Below are 17,333 nucleotides of genomic sequence, written 5' to 3'. Positions count from 1 at the left end.
AGAGTGTAAATAGTTTTTAAAGCACCTTTCTGTTTAACATTGCAATATTTAAACTTGTACACAGCGAACACTTGGGCCTGGATTGAAAGGAAGGTTTTGATACATTTATAGGCACAAATGTCAATTAACCTATGGAGATCAACAGCAGAAAACAGTATGAGCTCGCAGATATCTTATCAATTTATTCAACTCTTTGAAAATATTATTGCCATTGTAGTTGAAGGAAATAGAGCAACGTTAAAGAAAAAAATTTTGAAGAAAAAAAAATTCCGGTTTTGCCACTCCACCATTAAAGTTTTTTATTGATGATCTTTTCAAAATACGCATTTGTGTTTTGTAATCTGATTATATGTACTGTTTGTATTACGTTTTCATTTGGTTTTATAAGTAAATGTTTTTCAGTATTTCTCTACAATCTTACTTTAATGGTCCTATAACATGTCTTTGTATTGTCCATTTACTGCTGTAAACCGTTTCTCTTCTAATTGTGTTCAGAAAGTAAGTCTCTCTTTGTGCTGAGAAAAGATATTAAAATATTGAAATGTAATAGAACATTTTCATCAGTCTCTGAGGTAATGGATTGCTTTGGTCTGGGAAGTCTTTTTTTTTTTTTTTAACATTTTTGTTGATTTCAGAGAGAAAGAGAGAGAGAGAGAGAAGCATCAATGATGAGGGGGAATTATTGATCAGCTGCCTCCTGCACTCCCCACGTTGGGCCCGCAGCCTGAGCATGTGCCCTGACCGGGAATCGAACCCTGACCTCCTGGTTCATAGGTCGACACTCAACCTCTGAGCCATGCCGGCCGGGCAGTCTGGGAAGTTTTTCTTTGTGAGTGTGTGGGTGATAAGGTTGGACTGGTTTTCTGGTGATTCAGGCAACTGCTGGGGCAGGAGTGGGATTAGGGGGCAGCGCTACGTTCAGACACTGTCCCCAACAGAAGAAAGAGCTGGGCGGCCATTGGTGACATTTTCCTATGGAGGGGGAGTGACTTGGGCGCTGCTGCTGCTGCTGCTGCTGCTGCTTTTCTCTCTTCTTCTTCTTTTTAAAAATAATATATTTTTATGGATTTCAGAGAGGAAGGGAGAGAGAGATAGAAGTATCAATGATAAGAGAGAATCATTGATCGGCTGCCTCCTGCACGCCCCGCACCAGGGATCCAGCCTGCAACCCAGGCCTGTACCCTGACTGGGAGTTGAACCGTGACCTCCTGGTTCATAGGTGGATGCTCATCCTCTGAGCCACGCTGACTGGGTGCTTTCTCTCTTCTTATCCCTCGTTTTGGTGCCTCTTAGGTTTTCCACATCATGACGGGTGTGGACAATCATATTTGCACGGCACACTGGAGGAACCTGAGGCCAACTTAAATTTCACATAGAGCGTGGTGACTTTTGTCCCATGTCTTTAGATTATATGACTATAACAAACACAAAATACAAGGACTTGATAGCAAATGCTGAAGTTCTTTTTACTATTTTTTTTTAATATTTTTATTGATTTTTTACAGAGAGGAAGGGAGAGAGATAGAGAGTTAGAAACATCGATGAGAGAGAAACATCGATCACCTGCCTCCTGCACATCTCCCACTGGGGATGTGCCCGCAACCAAGGTACATGCCCTTGACCGGAATTGAACCTGGGACCTTTCAGTCCGCAGGCCGACGCTCTATCCACTGAGCCAAACCGGTTTCGGCCTTTTTACTATTTTAATAAGAAACTCGTTCCTGCTTTTCTGGACAAAACTTTTCCATATTAGGCTTTATGTTTGAAAGTGAGAGTTTTTGTTGAGTTCCTCAAATTCTTGATAGCCAGTCTCGTCAGGAAACTGTACAAGTCGGTGGTAGCAGAGGTGCAAAGAACAGTTACTGCTTCATTTCTCACCGTGACTCAGAGTTTATAAATCAGTCTTTTTAAATAATATTTTAGGAGTATGATCACTCTTTAAACCTGACTGCAACCTAGGCATGTGCCCTTGACCGGAATCGAACCTGGACCCTTCAGTCTGCAGGCCGACGCTCTATCCACTGAGCCAAACCGGTTATGGCAATCCAATACTTTTGAGTTTTAATTTAAAAAGCCAGCCTTGTGGTGGAAGAATAAATCTTTTTAAAATTTAAAGTCACTATGTAAATAATGCGATGAGGATAGTGAACTAGACCTTTATTTTTGAGACATCTAAGTGGACATCATCCCAATAAAGTAACTACCTTATTATACCAGGGTTTTTCATTTGCATGAAGTAAATAATATTAAAAGGTGGAAATATTCGTTCTCTGAAAACCCGGGTGGGTGGGGCTTGCAGATGCAGGGAGCTGGGGAGCCTTGGTGTCCGGGAGCTGTCCGTAGTGCTGACTTCCAGAGTGCACATGTGAGCGCGTGTGAGCAGGCTGAACAGAAGGCAGGAAAGTGATTGGTATTTTCTGCAGAGGCATCTAGATGTGATTTCTTTCTTTTTCAAGTTACCAGTTGCCACCCTTCCCTAGGGCCTGAAATTAACTGGCACACCAGGCAGCACTTTTTAGAAAATGCACTTTCTATTAGACTAGAAAATACCAGATAACAGTGCAGATGGAGTATTCGCAGTATACATGTGTGTATATATGTATGTTATGTACGTATACATGTTTGTACTGGGCTGCAATGTAAAATCCTTTCTTACTGTGGATGAGAATAGAGATATGAATGTCACTGTTGTAGGTGTTGGGAGCCAGAGAATACTCCCAGCCAGGGGAGGGGCATGGTCAGACTGTAATGCTAGACAGGTGGCTCTTAGACCAGGCCTGCAGGGGGCAGAGGTAGGAAGGTCGTGAGGCGTTGCAGCAGCCTGGGTGAGGAGGAAGGCTTCTGTGGCCAGTCGGGGGCCGATGGGTAGGGAAGGAGACACGGGAGATACTCAGGAGTGAAACTTCTAGAATTGCCTGCATCGCCGTGTAGGGCGGGGAGGTGGGGGACTCCCAGGGTGGCTGGCCTTGGCCATAGGGTGTACGGGGGTGACCGTCCTGCCAGGAGAATAAGTATCTATTTAAATTCACTTCTTTCTGCTTCACCTGATGATCGTCTCAGTTTTAGGAGAAAGACTTGGAGAGTGGCATTTTGAGACGTTACAGATCTGAGGGGTTTACTCTCATTGGAGAATATGGTCACAGGGGACCAGCTCTGTGGGCTCACTGCCCGCCCCTCTGGCAGGCAAGGCTCCCTGACGGTGCCCTCCGGGGCCCGCTGGCTGGGGTGACTGCCCAGGGAACCCGAAGGCTGTCTGACCTCCGTGCCTCCGCAGTTCCTTTCCCCGCTGCCCCTCCCCCCAGACTGCTTGCTCTGCCGGAAGCCAGGAGGGGGGTTGAGTGTTTCCCGTGTCACCTCTGGGTTGCAGGTGATGAGGGCCCTTTCTTTTTTGTGCTTTTCTTTATTTCCTAAATTTTCTGCCACTGATACTAAATGTTTTATTTACTATTTAAATAAGATGTTTATTCATAATATAATTTTCTATTATTTTCTACAATACATAGTACTTAACGTTTTTTTCTGTTTATCGATGCACACGTGTTTGTTTTAAACAATTGAAAGGAATACAGCAGGGTGTTAACATAGAAGGAGAGCATATCTAGTAATCCCACCCCCAAGGGGAAATCAGTTACCTGCACAATCACACGTCAGCTCCACTTACAGGAAGTAGCTGCCGCTCCGCTGTGGTTCTCTGCAGCTTGTCCTCTTTTTCCTTTTAGCAAGTAGCATGGACAGCCTTTCATGCCAGCTGCCTCTGAGTTACAGATCACAAACCCAGAACCACACGGGGCGCAGGGAGGCGCCTGACATGAGCGCAGTGTCTTGATATGAGACGGAGCTGTGGGTGGGCTTGGGGAGACAGATGAATCCACACCTTCATCTGAAGAGGCAGCCAGCCAGTCCTAGCTCTAGTCATTTTTTTGTCATGTGGGCGATCTTTGTTGAATCTTTTAGTTTTCCAAGAGAAGCTAGAAATCTGTCATTGTTTCCCTGCAGTTTTCCAATTTCCCATACGGCGTGAGGCTGTCGGGTGGAGCCAGCACCCCACCCGTTAGCCACTGGGTGTAGATGGACCTCATCTTGTCTGAAGCAGCCTTTTCCTTTTCCAGTGCGTGGCCTCTTCTCCTTTATTCTTTCTCTTTGCTCACAGCGAGGTGAGGTGTCTTTTCTGCAGGGCTGGCCGGCACCCTCTCAGGTCTGATTTGAGCCTTAGATTCGCCTCTAAAGTGGCTCGTCCGGTGCGATTCTATTAATTCTTCATTAGGGTCGAGAGTTCCACCAGGATCGTACCCTCTTCCTTCTTAAAACCTGGGGCGGATTCAGAGATGAGGTCAACATGGCAGCGGCCGCATGGACTCGGGAGGCATCTCCCTCAGCACGGGCGGGGCGGGGGGGGGGGCAGCTCCTGCCCCTGTGTGCAGGGCTCGATGGCCCGGCAGTCGCTCTGCCTCTGGGCCTGCGTGGCGCTTCATTCGGCCCATCTGAGAGCAGGTTGCAGAACGGTCTGACCTCTGAGTGTAAAGTACTCTGTGTCCCCAGCCGCCCGAGGAGCCCGCTGGTGTCCTGTTCCTCACCGTGCTGGCTCCGAGGGCCGGCCCTTTCCCGGTGGCTTCATGATTGTAAGACAGGAGGCAACCCAGGAAGGGGCATCACCCAGTTGTCGACTCCCCGAGCCCCCGTTTTCTGTGGGACTTGCTTGCTGACGCTGCCAGCCATGGAGTGGTCGAGAGAGTCACCTACATTCTAAGTCAGATGCCTGTGAAAGAGGCCGGCACAGGGCTCAGTATTGTTGGTTCTCATTATTTTAGGTGTTTTGTTTTGTTTTGTTTTGTTTTTTAATGCAAAACTCTTACTGCGTGTCTCATTCCCATGGGCTTAAGGATACAGGTTTCCCTGCTTGGGACTGCGTATTGACTGACGTGTGGTAGCACAGAGCTGTCACTTGGGGCCTTAATGTGCTTTAAGCAGAAACTGACTTTGTTTTGTTTTGTTTTGTTTTGTTCCGTTTCTAGTTTTTGACGTGTTTCTGTTTTGGTCTGACTAGGAGGAGCCTGATCTGGTTAGTGCCATTTATGGCCGAGGGATAGCCTATGGAAAGAAGGGCCTACATGTGAGTATGGAATAGTCGCGCTTGCGTAGTGCCTACACGACCTGCCGTGCACCAGGGTGGATGGAGCGCTCCCTGTTGGTGGAGCTCTGGTGGGAGCGCAGAGGGCTGCTCAGGTCACAGGGAGAAGGTGGCAGGAGAGGGCTGACTCAGGACCAGGTGGCCGGGAGGTGGTGAACTGGGAATGTCTGCCCAGGTCTGCGGAGGTCAATTTTGCCATATTGTCTCCTCTTAAAGGACAGTCTTGGCCAGCCTACACTTTAGTTTGTAGTGAACTGGACGTAGACCAAGAGAAGCAGGAGCCCGGGACTGGTTCCTAAGACACACTCATGGTGCAAGCAGGGGCTGGGCGTCAGGGCAGCAGGACTAGGAATTGGAGCTCCTTTCTTAGTTATGTTTTTTTTAACATATATATATATATATATATATATATATATATATATAATTGATTTCAGAGAGGAAGGGAGAGATAGAAACATCAGTGATGAGAGAGAATCATTGATCGGCTGCCTCCTGCATTCGCCCACCTCCCCACCCCCCTGGGGACCGAGCCTACAACTTGGGCATGTGCCCTGACCAGGAATTGAGCCATGATCTAGTTCATAGGTCAACGCACAACCACTGAGCCACACTGACTGGGCAATGTGCCGATTTTAGAGAGAACTTACCTGGACTCCTGTTGTGTAGGACGCTTAGGGGTTTAATTGACACTGACTTGGCCCCTTCTGTCCCCCCAATACTGCTGGTCGGCGGTGTCCTCTGCCTGCTGGTGTCCACATTCTCATCCCTTGAAATGTATTGATTCGGGGTTTTACTGGTGAAGTTTAGAAACTATTTCACCATCTGTGGAACCTGTGATAGGAGTCAGGGCCAGCGTGCTGTTGATGGGTAGGTAGACTGGAGTGAGGTGAATAATGGCACTTTAACTTATTTAACTTCCAGATGCTAAGTTGGTATTTATTTCTAAATAAGCAGTTCTGTCGTTACTAAGTTATTATTGCAGAAATCTGTTGCGCCCGGTTTGAGTAACAGTGCATCTCATACTGAGCTGATGCCTTTTCAAGGACATTAAGAATGCCGAGCTCGCTCTGTTCGAACTGAGCCGAGTCATTGCCCTGGAACCAGACCGCCCAGAGGTATTTGAGCAGCGAGCAGAAGTGAGTGTGGTTTTCTTTTCCCTCTGCCCTTCCCAGATTAGTTCAGTCTCAATTTTTTTTTCTATTATTTCATCACTTGTCAATTTTAAAGCCCTCTTATGCCTGCTACGTTTTCCTCCTGGGTACTTAATGCTTTCAAACATGGTTGAAGTTACTAGGAAACTGTGGGCCCATGATACTCCAGATTTCGCATATAATAGTAATATTGAGTATTAAAACATGATACTCCTGATTTAACATATAATAGTAATATTTCATATTTACGACTAGTACTACTGTCAGTGTTCATTGAAAAGTATATTACTGTGTATGTGACATACCTTAGCAAAACGTAATATGACGGTGTGGTCAAAATGAAACGTGTAGCCTTTAGAAGCATGTGTGTGTGCGCATGTGTGCACGTGTTTATCTGTAACTCCTATGAGACACACCTGCCACACGGAGACACAGCTCAGGTAAGGGTGCCTGTCACCAGACCTTGAAGGAACACTAGTGGAGCAGGAGGTCACGTAAGGCGGGACTCCAGGTAATCGTGAGAGCTGACCTGAGGGCGCTTCCTCAGGAGCTGGACGGTGTGGCCTCGGCCCCAGAGCTCTGCGTGAGGTTGGCAAGGGGAGGGCTGGTGCCGGCTTCGCAGAGGCCTCGCCCTCACCGGGAGGAGATTTGAGACGCATCAGACCCGCGTCCTGGGGAACACGGCGGAGGCGAGGGTGCAGAGCAGAGAAGGGGATGTGTGCGAAGGCACTCACTTTTAATGCTTTTTAATGAAATGTATTCGTTTTACTGTTTTCATAAGATAATAGTGAATATCCACGTTTCCTGTTGTGTTTATTTTACTGCACACTTAGCCATGTGCAATGCTTAGGGATTATGTTAATGTATTTAACCGAAATAAAACTTAACTTTAGTCATCTGATCAGGTGGGATGTCATCGTTGAACTAAAGGAAAAAATTACTTCTTTTTCCTCTTTGGGGAGAGAAAACTTAGAAAGGAAGCACTAAGCATTTTATTTTATATTTTTTAAATATATTTTTATTAAGAGGGGAAGGGAGAGGGAGAGAGAAAAACATCAATGATGAGAGAGAATCATTGACGAGCTGCCTCCTGCACTCCCTCTACTGGGGATCGAGCCCACAACCTGGGCCTGTGCCCTGACTGGTTCATAGGCTAATGCTCAACCACTGACCCACACTGGCCGTATTTTAGTAATTTACAACTATTTGTGATGATTTTGTTCGCTAAATTATAGTCTCTTAAATTAGAGTTCAGTTTCTTAAAGGGAATTTTATGTTTTATTGGGGATTTAGCTTTAAGAAGAAAATTCTTTCTCAAACAGTGATATTATGATTCATTACCTCTGGTCTATGTTGGATTGTAATCCTGAAGTTCTTTCTTTCTCTACTTTGGTGAGTGCGTGGTGGTTAAAACGTTATGGATAAAGCATGACTTTAATTTCTAAGTTTACTTAGAAAAAAAAGAGTAATCTAGAAGGTTTAAAAGTTTTGTATATCTAATAAAAAGCTAATTATGTATCCCAAAATGACATTGGTAATTAGAAAAGTAATTTTCAACTATCGCCCTTTTCCAGGGTTATTGGGCAATGATGTCACTACATGGCGATTTTTTCCAGCTAAATTATAGCATACCACTTACATATATGTCAAAAATTACCTTAGGAGAACGGTTTTACTCTCTGAAATAGTCTATATTCAGTGAACATAATGCAGCATTTTTAGTTACTCGGGTGATTATTCTGCCTATTGATTATGGTTCTGTTCCGAGGGGTCAATAAACTAGGTAGGGATGTTTCTCCCCCCAAACAGAAGCCCGCCCACTCTGCCTGTGGGATTCCCAGGCCTGTGCTTTGTTCCTTCCTCTCCCTGCCACTGGCGATGTGCCCCCCTGAATCCTCCGTTTTGCTGGTTGGCAGCTTCTGCAGAACAGGAAGCCAGTTAGTAAAACTTGATCAAAACGACCTGTATTATCAGGAGAAAACCGATCCTAACCAAGAACGTTTGCTGAGGAGAAAGTGCTTGAGCTTCGGGCGTGCACACTGACACCCACTTGGGGCTTCCTCACTCTTCTTGGTGTACCTTTGCCTCCCGCACTACCTCCTGTGGCGCCCTGTGGCCTGGACACACCATCGCTGGGCCACAGGGCTCTCCAGACAGGCTTGCCGATGTGTCTCCCTGCGTCGCGGATCATGCCTGTCGAGCTAAGCGTGAACACACCAGGGCTTACGAACACCCGAAACCTTAGAAATGGTCATTCGGCACTTGCTGCCTCTGAGGACGTAGCCACAGGTCACGGGCGGCTCTCTCTGGGCCCAGCCCTTTCTCTGTCTTAATGGTTCCCAGTTCTCTTTCCGGTTGATTTTGACCCCACATTTGGGTCTGAAAGAGTAACTAGAGGTTGAGGGGAATGTTCACATTTCAAGAACAGCAGCATTGGTGCTAACCCAGAGCGTGGACAGCCCCGAGGCCGTGGCCGCCGTCCCGGCTCCTTAGCCTTCCCCTGGGCGGGCAGAGGCGAGGCCGCTCAGCTTGCTGACCTTGAACCCCACTGCCCAGTGCCTGGGGTCAGGGACTCTAGTCCGCGGAGGGAGTAATGCGGAGAGTGCAGTGTGCTGAAGCGTAGTGAAAACATCGGCAGTTCTAGGGTTGCTCACTGGGCGTTTTCTCTCCTGACGCCTTTCTGGGCTTGTAGATTCTGTCCCCTCTGGGGCGCATTGGTGAAGCGGTGAACGACCTGACGAAGGCCATCCAGCTGCAGCCCTCCGCCCGCCTGTACCGGCACCGCGGGACCCTGCACTTCATCTCAGAGGCGAGTCCTCTCTGCCCAGACACACTTCCTTGCGCGATGATAAACACCGAGGTCACCTTTCCTCCTGCTCCCGGAAGATTTGGGTTTGGGGCCGCATAGTAATATGTTGGTGATACAAGACCGTTAGTTATAAGAGCATTTATTTTAATTTTTTCACTGAAATAGAACCCGTAGCGAAATATCAAGTACCAAGAACACATTTTTTTTTTTTTTTTTTTTAAATATATTTTATTGATTTTTTACAGAGAGAAAGGGAGAGAGATAGAGAGTTAGAAACATCGATGAAAGAGAAACATCGATCAGCTGCCTCCTGCACATCTCCTACTGGGGATGTGCCCGCAACCCAGGTACATGCCCTTGACCGGAATCGAACCTGGGACCTTTCAGTCTGCAGGCCGACGCTCTATCCACTGAGCCAAACCGGTTTCGGCAAGAACACATTTTCTTGCTTGAACTGTCAGTAGGAGCTAATTCTGGCCGGGGCGGAGGGGAGTGGGGGGAGAAAGAGAGAGAAACGAGAAATTTGGTTCCTGGATTACACTTCAGCTTCTCTTGTTGCCAGCGTAGGAAAGCAGGTGGGCCTGCTGTCAGTGTGATTATTCAACTTAGAGGTACAGTTTGAATTCCCCTGGGTATCAACCCCGGAACCATGAGCTGAGCTAATGTGGCTCCCCAGGCTGCAGGTTCCTTCTGTGGGTGACCCAGGTCTAGCAGGCTTGTCTTTTATCATCACAGTGGCATTTCTGATTGCCCCAGTTATCTTCTTTGGGTTTATGTAATTTTTATAAAAATTTTTAATGCAAAAAATAGATATTTTAAAAATCTCAGCATAGTACATGTGAAGGTCGATTTATAGCATAATTATTTTAGATGTATTTAATACAATAACCTGTGAGTACCAGAAAATAATTTTTAAAGTTCCTCTAACAGGTTATCACTTTAATATCACTTAAAGTAATAATAGTGTTTGAATAGTTGAAACAGTATATTTATATTAAACCTTTGTTGGTCTTCCCATCCATTTCCTAAGAAAATCCACTATTTTAACAGTCGAAGCATTCGAGTTATTTATGGTCACGAAATGTTTCCTCAGGCTGAAAGGACAGAGAACACATGGGGATTTTTTCTCTCCCGGTCAGAGGTAGGAAATGTCCAGGTGTCTAGTGAGTGCTGCCTCATTCTTCCCACTCTCCCTCCCCAGGACTACGCCACGGCCCACGAAGACTTCCAGCAGTCCCTAGCGCTGAACAGGAAACAGCCGATCGCCATGCTGTACAAAGGGCTGACCTTCTTCCACCGCGGCCTCCTGAAGGTGACGTGGTGGGCGTGTCTGCGGACCCCGCTCCCGCTGCGCGGTGGGGAGAATGCCACGGAACTGAGTTTGGCGCAGCCCTGACCCTGAGTCAGTGGTGAAACGCCTTCGTTAAATGAATGAACTTCGTGTAGATACCTCTGTGTCCCTGGTGAAGGGGTGTCTCCAGGCCAGCCGCAGTTCAGAAATCCAGGAAGTGGGTGATGGGTGACCCCTTATTTACGTCATCGTCTAGCACATAGAAACCTACCAGGCAGCATTGCATGGCGGATGGCACAGCTGTCCAGTTCAGTAGCTGTACCGGGCAGTTTGGATGTTTTAGGGAAAAAACAGCAACCATTTTCCTATTGGATTCTCTCTGCTTTATCTGTGTCTCAAGGATACTTAAGAAATTGTATGTTCTGAGCACGTATTTCAATCAGCCTTTACTCTGAGGGTTCCCTGAGGTTGTGCTGTCGGCCAGAGGGAGAGCTGGCCGCCCGCCAGCCGGGAGGAGGCCCGGCCAGAGGTGTGAGTGGCGCTCCCTGCACCAGCCGGCCCAGAGCCAGCGCATATCCACAGAGACTGATGCATTTGAACGTAGTTTCTGTGTTCCCAACGGCTTCAAATCTTGATTCTGCTATGTCCCCTCTTTGGCAGAATGAGGTAGAGAGCTGTGCAGTCATTAGACAGGAACCCCGAAACCAAAGCCTCTTAAAAGCTGAAGAGAAAGCACACATTGAAGATCTGTGGCGTCCGAGCATGCTGTAAGTGCAGTGGGCAGCCGATGGCCTGGGCACCTCCCCAGACATCCACAGACACCCAGACTGAACCCGCCGCCCTGGGCTGCGGCCCTCCCCCTCCCGCCTCTGTCCTTCCTCCGGTCCTCCTCACGCTGGGTAACCCTCGCCCCCACCAGGCTCGCCAGCTGATAAGCTCCCTAACTGCCTTCTTCCTCATCCCCACATCCAAACAGCCGCCCGGGCGGTCCTAGTTTGCTCTTACAGGTGTCTCCCGAACTGCACCCTTCTTTTCTTTCCGGAGACACTGTCTCCATTCGAGCCGCCTGCTACTTGGCCCCTTCCTCCCCCCTCCCCAGTCTGTCTGCTCTGCCGGTGCACAGCCGCGATCCTGCCCAGAGCCATTCGTAGGCTGCACCCCTGCCTGCAGCCCCCAGCCCCCACTGCGAGCATGGCCCAGGTCACCACACTGGCCTGGTCCCCGACTCTTCTGTCTCCACCACTCCCACCCGAGCTGCCTGCACTCCTGCTGACCCCTCTCTCCTCCCCCTCCCCCAATTCTGAGCGCCCTGTCCCCCTGCGCAGTCCCTTCCTGTCCACCAGGCCTCTGTCCTTCCCAAGTTCCTCTCCTCCACGTTCTCTGAGGCCCAGCCCACCACCCCTTCCTCTGGGAGCCTGTGCTGTACCCGGGTCAGGTAGCTGCGTCTCCCTCTGTTCCCAGGACGTGGACGGGTGTCTCTATTGTAGTTCTTAGCGCGCATTCTAATAACCGGGGTAGATGCTAGCTTCTAACTCGACTGAGTGCTGAGAGGACAGAGGTGGCGACCTGCTCACCGTGTCTCCCCTGTGCCTCCCACTGCCCGGCACGTAGTAGGCGCTCAATACATGTTTGCTGAGTCAAAATATAGCTGCAAAAATTTTTAAAAGTCAAAAATACGTCATAACAGGAAACCTTAGTTTACAGCGGCCTTGAACATTTCTTAAAGACTGAAGTTACCGGTCCTCCTCTTTCTACCAAACAGTGTTCAGTTGAATTCCTTAAAGTGCACGTTGTCCTATTGTTGCCTGAGGAATATTTAGAAGCCAGCCTCTTGCCCTGCTGCCCGCTCCTCGCCCCTAAGACAATCCAGAAGCAGGGAATGCGTGACTTTTTAAAGAATTAGGATCGTACTGCTTTTGCAAAATTATCTTGTGTGCCCACCAAATCATTAAATATTTATTGAGTGCCTACCATGTGCAAGGCATGTGACATCTTTAGTAGTTTTCTGCTCTGAACTGTCTCATCGAGGATGAAATGATCACAGAAGTTGTAAAGTCCTTCTCATTAAAGCGTGAGGCTTTGTAGCCATTCACTTACGCGAGACACTTCTTTTCCTGGGGAAATGTGTGAAATGTCTTCATGATCTTTAGTACAGTCAACGAGCCAGTCAGAATGAAAAAGACACTTGGTGCCGGTTTAAGCCTGGGATGACGGTTCTGAAACAGAAGGGTCCATTTTGTAGCGGTTTTCACAGGGAGAGTCCCACAGAGGCCAGCGCTGTGTTTGCTACGGCTCCTCCTGGCAGCAGGGTGCCCTGTGGCCCCCACTCCCTTAGCTTGTGTGGCCCCCACTCCCTCAGCCGCAGACCTGCCACACGCCCACCTTGAAGGTTTCTGTTTTATTTTGTGTCCCTGTTTCTTTTTCCTTATAGATCATGGGAACCCTTCAGACAGCCCATACAGGGCCTTTTCACTGGTTTTGTGAACAGTTTCACTGTGGGCTTGCTTTCCCCCTTTTAGTTGGTTCTATTTTATTGCTGCTAGTTATGATCATCTGAGTTTTTCCCACAGCTGGTGGGCCTTGTGGTTCCACGGGGCTTTCAATCATGAAGGAAGTGATATTAATAGGCAGGTGGTATCTTTAGGCAGAACATCCTAAGACAGGGAGAAGCTGTGGTCCCCAGGGATGCATCTGTTGACTGAAGTAAACTCTACAGGTTCAGTTGATTGCACTCCCTACCTCTCTCTTCCTGTAAAGTCCTCCTATTTAAAAAGTCACTAAGACCCTGTGAAATATACATTCAGGCGCTTTAGTGATGGAAGCAAAACTCAATTTGAACTGTTCTGCAAGCGACACAATGTTCTCTGTGCTTTTTGCAGGAAGCTATTGAATCCTTCAAAGAAGCTCTGAAGCAGAAGGTTGATTTTATCGATGCCTATAAAAGCCTGGGGCAGGCCTACAGGTAAGGAGAGGAGCGCCGGGTGGGCGGCAGGCGGGTGGCGGGTGGGGAAGCCAGAGCCTCAGATAGGAATGCTCTCTAAGCAAAGTTGTATTTCTGTTTTATGAGTCAGATTTTATTTTTTAATATGTATGTATGTATGTATTTATTTATTTATTTTTAGAGAGGAAGGGAGAGGGATGGAGAGGTAGAAACATCGATGAGAGAGGAGCATCAGCGATTGGCTGCCTCCTGCACGGCCCCCAACGGGGATGGAGCCCCCAACCCAGGCATGTGCCCTGACCAGGCATCGAACCGGCGGCCTCTTGGCTCCTGGGTTGACACTCAACCGCCGAGCCACACTGGCTGGGCCGAAATTTCGTTTCTTCACCAAAAGAAGTGGTCGTTCTAAATCGCAAAGGCATGTGCGCACTTGTTGAGAGTCTGGAACACAGCAGGACCCGTGTGTCAGAGGGTGTCCTGATACTTACTCTTACGCTCCTAACTTCCGTGTGTATGCGTGTCTGTTTGGAAAGTGAGAGGCTTCCCCAGGTGATGGTTTGAATAGCGGCTCACGAGCTGTGGAGTTATAGGTGCTGCTGTTGTTTTAAGCCGCCGCTAAGGCTACTGCCCACATGCCTATGATCTGGGTGTGGGTTGCAGTAGAGGGATGAAGTGTTACAGTTCTGACGCTTCTCTGTCGGGAGGGAGAAGTTGTGCCGTGACCCTGGCTGCCTGGCTCCCTGGCTCCATGCCTGGCCCTCAGAAACAGAGCCATTCTGATTTTGGCTTTGGGAAAAAAAAATGCACTCTGACTTATTCAAAGGTACCATAAAAATTAGAAAAGGAAGACAGTAACAGAAACTCTCTTCAAAACTCTGAGAGCTCGCCGAAACCAGTTTGGCTCAGTGGATAGAGCGTCGGCCTGCGGACTGAAAAGGTCCCGGGTTCGATTCCGGTCAAGGGCATGTACCTGGGTTGCGGGCACATCCCCAGTAGGAGATGTGCAGGAGGCAGCTGATCGATGTTTCTCTCTCATCAATGTTTCCAACTCTATCTCTCTCCCTTCCTCTCTGTAAAAAATCAATAAAATATATTAAAACAAAATAAAACAAAACAAAAAACTCAGAGCTCAGCTGGCGTGGCTCAGTGGTTGAACATCAACCTATGAACCCAGAGGTCATGGTTCGATTCCTAGTCAGGGCACATGGGGGCTCGATCCCCAATGGAGGGCGTGTAGGAGGCAGCTGATCCATGATTCTCTCTCATCATTGATGTTTCTCTGTCTCTCTCCCTCTCCCTTTCCCTTTCTCTCTGAGATCAATAAAAATAAAAAGGGAAACCCCTTGCCAAGCTATCCGATTCCCGGATTAGGCCTTAACTCTGAAGATGACTTACTGAGTATGTGTTCTAACGAGTCTGTACCGTGTGCGTGACTCTTGTGAAACCCCTAGAGAACTGGGCAATTTCGAAGCAGCCACCGAGAGCTTCCAGAAGGCCCTGCTGCTCAATCAGAACCACGTGCAGACCCTGCAGCTCCGGGGCCTGATGCTCTACCACCACGGCAGCCTGCAGGAGGCCCTGAAGAACTTCAAGGTGAGCCCGAGCGAGCCGGCTGCAGGCGTGCGCGGCTCCCCGGGAAGTCCCGGGATGAGCGGGCTGCTGGGGAGTCGGGTTTCTGCCTCAAAACGGAAGGAAAGCCGCTGCCCCGCCCTGTCGGCTAATTCACAGAGCATGTATGGGGCCTGATTTCACCTGGAGGGAGAGCTCGCCTAGTTCCAGATGAAAGGATGACGCACATGAGCGTTTCCCTAAACTGGATCGACACTAACACGCGTTTCTCCCTTGCCTCGGCAGCGGTGTCTGCAGCTGGAGCCGTACAACGAGGTGTGCCAGTACATGCGGGGCCTCAGCCACGTGGCCATGGGGCAGTTCTACGAGGGGATAAAGGCACAGACTAAAGTCATGCTCAACGACCCCCTCCCCGGCCAGAAGGCCAGCCCGGAGTACCTGAAAGTGAAGTACCTCCGCGGTGAGTCAGAAACGACAGTCACTGAATTCCAACGCGGAAAACCAGGAAGTGTATTGCTTGTCTTGTCTCTTACGTTCCATGGACAGCTGAGTATCAGAGGTTCCAGGAAACCTGTCCATAGCCACCCCTTGGTGAGCGGTGGGACTCGGAACTAGTTGTTTTTGTTTTTCACGTAAAGCCAGATCTTTCCTTCCATTTCTTCTCTTTCCTTTGTTACCACGAGCCCTTCGCAACAGTACTGTCCAAAGGAAAATAATCGCAAACTGTGTGTAATTTAAATTCTCTAGTAGATACATTGAAAAGGTCAAAACACACAGGTGGGATGAATTTTAACAGAACATTTGATTTAATTCCGTATATCCACAATATCAGTTCAACATGTAACTGATAGGAAAGCACTATTCATTCGCTATTTTACCTTTTTTGTACTAAGTCTTCCAAGCTTGCACTTATAGTACATCTCAATTTCAATATAAATTTCCATGGGGCATATTTGATCTAAATTTATTTCAAAAATTTAACGTTGAAAAAGTAGATTCACATATGCAAGTTCTTTCAAACATACTGAAGTTTTCTAATAACTGTATCAAATGTTTTTAAGTTTAAATTCATTCAAATCCATTTAAATTTAGCTTCTCAGGCACCCCACCCACATTTAAGTGCTCCGTGGCTGGGTGGCTATGGGCTGCCTATTGGGCAGCACAGCCCTGTCCTCTGAATTCCCTCTTTTTTCCTGGTTTGGAAAACTGGGACGTGTGAGCTCTAGATGGAGGGATGGGGCGCCAGGTCCCGGGTTTTTTCCGCGCTGCTTCGTAGAGATCGGCAGCAGGCGGTCCGTGGGTGAAACCATATAGGCAGCTACTCATCTAGCAGGTGACGGGGAACCAGGCTCAATCTGACACTTGGATTCTCAGCATCTGGAAGGGAAACGTGAGCTCTGTGGTGTAGTTCATGGGAAGGTGGTTAAAATTCAGCCACCGTGGGCCCAGGCCGACTGGCTTGTATTCACCTGGAGACTCAAGTCAGTGGCAGGTCACTCCGATTAGCATATAACAATAGTGACTTAATTAAATTTGGAGTCTCCATGTAGGATTCTTTTTTTTTTTTAATTTATCTATTGTTGAAAGTATTACAGATGTCTCTTTTTTCCCCATTGGCCCCCTCCACCTCGCTCCCACCCCCTCAGGAGGCAGTCACTGCATTATTGTTATGCACACAAGCATAAAAGTTCCCTGGTTCATCTCTTCCCACCCACCCACCCCCGCCTTCCCGCTGAAATGCATCCGTCTGTTTCATGCCTCTGTGTCTCTGCATCTATTTTGTTCATCCGTTCATTTTGTTCATTAGATTCCACATGTGAGTGAGATCATGTGATGCTTGTCTTTCTCTGGCTGGCTTCTTCCGCTTAGCATGGTGCTCCCCATTTAGAGTTACTGTGATGAAGTGCGTGTGTCACAAAACATTTGTGTGGCCGCCCGCTAGAGGAGACGCTCCTTTAGCGGCACTGGGTGTGAGGTCTCACTCCTGCCCGCAGAGTACTCTCGGTACCTCCACGCGCACCTGGACACGCCCCTCACGGAGTACAACGTGGACGCGGACCTGCCCGGGAGCTTCAAGGACCACTGGGCTAAGAACCTGCCCTTCCTCATAGAAGACTACGAGGAGCAGCCGGGCTTGCAGCCCCACATCAAGTGAGTGCCCTGCAGGCGTGTCCTCTTGTTCAGGCTGAACCGTAGTCCACCGGGCTGTCTCTTCACCAATACATGGCTTTCTGTTCCTGTTTCTGATCACTTTTGGATTTGACACGTCTGCAAATATTTCTTTATATATTTATATTTGGGGTTTTTTTTTACTTCAAAGAGTAGAAAGGTGAGGGGGAAAGAGATAGAAACACCAATGATGAGAGAGAATCATGGATCGGCTGCCTCCTGCATGCTCCCTACAGGGGATGGAGCCTGCAATCCAGGCATGTGCCCTGACCGGG

At 48.3% G+C, this 17,333-nt stretch overlaps 1 protein-coding gene across 6 annotated transcripts in view; it reads left to right on the top strand.

Moving 5' to 3' along the window:
- Positions 1 to 17,333, top strand: part of TTC13 (tetratricopeptide repeat domain 13) — a 45,793-nt gene that overhangs the window by 15,251 nt on the left and 13,209 nt on the right. For 2 of the 6 annotated variants that reach the window (XM_059677496.1, XM_059677495.1), the window contains exons 5-12: positions 5,045 to 5,110; positions 6,172 to 6,264; positions 8,972 to 9,088; positions 10,290 to 10,400; positions 13,259 to 13,341; positions 14,772 to 14,913; positions 15,175 to 15,349; positions 16,884 to 17,040. In XM_059677496.1, the coding sequence (XP_059533479.1) occupies positions 5,045 to 5,110; positions 6,172 to 6,264; positions 8,972 to 9,088; positions 10,290 to 10,400; positions 13,259 to 13,341; positions 14,772 to 14,913; positions 15,175 to 15,349; positions 16,884 to 17,040 (944 nt within the window). The remainder of the gene's footprint in view (positions 1 to 5,044; positions 5,111 to 6,171; positions 6,265 to 8,971; positions 9,089 to 10,289; positions 10,401 to 13,258; positions 13,342 to 14,771; positions 14,914 to 15,174; positions 15,350 to 16,883; positions 17,041 to 17,333) is intronic. The other 4 variants (XM_059677498.1, XM_059677497.1, XM_059677500.1 and 1 more) reach the window with 2 other exon arrangements.

The sequence above is a fragment of the Myotis daubentonii genome, chromosome 20 (genome assembly GCF_963259705.1).
Source record: "Myotis daubentonii chromosome 20, mMyoDau2.1, whole genome shotgun sequence".
In the NCBI taxonomy this organism is placed as follows: Eukaryota; Metazoa; Chordata; class Mammalia; order Chiroptera; family Vespertilionidae; genus Myotis; species Myotis daubentonii.
The sequence above is the reverse complement of the archived record's forward strand: the minus strand, read 5'-3'. Positions and strand labels throughout refer to the sequence as shown.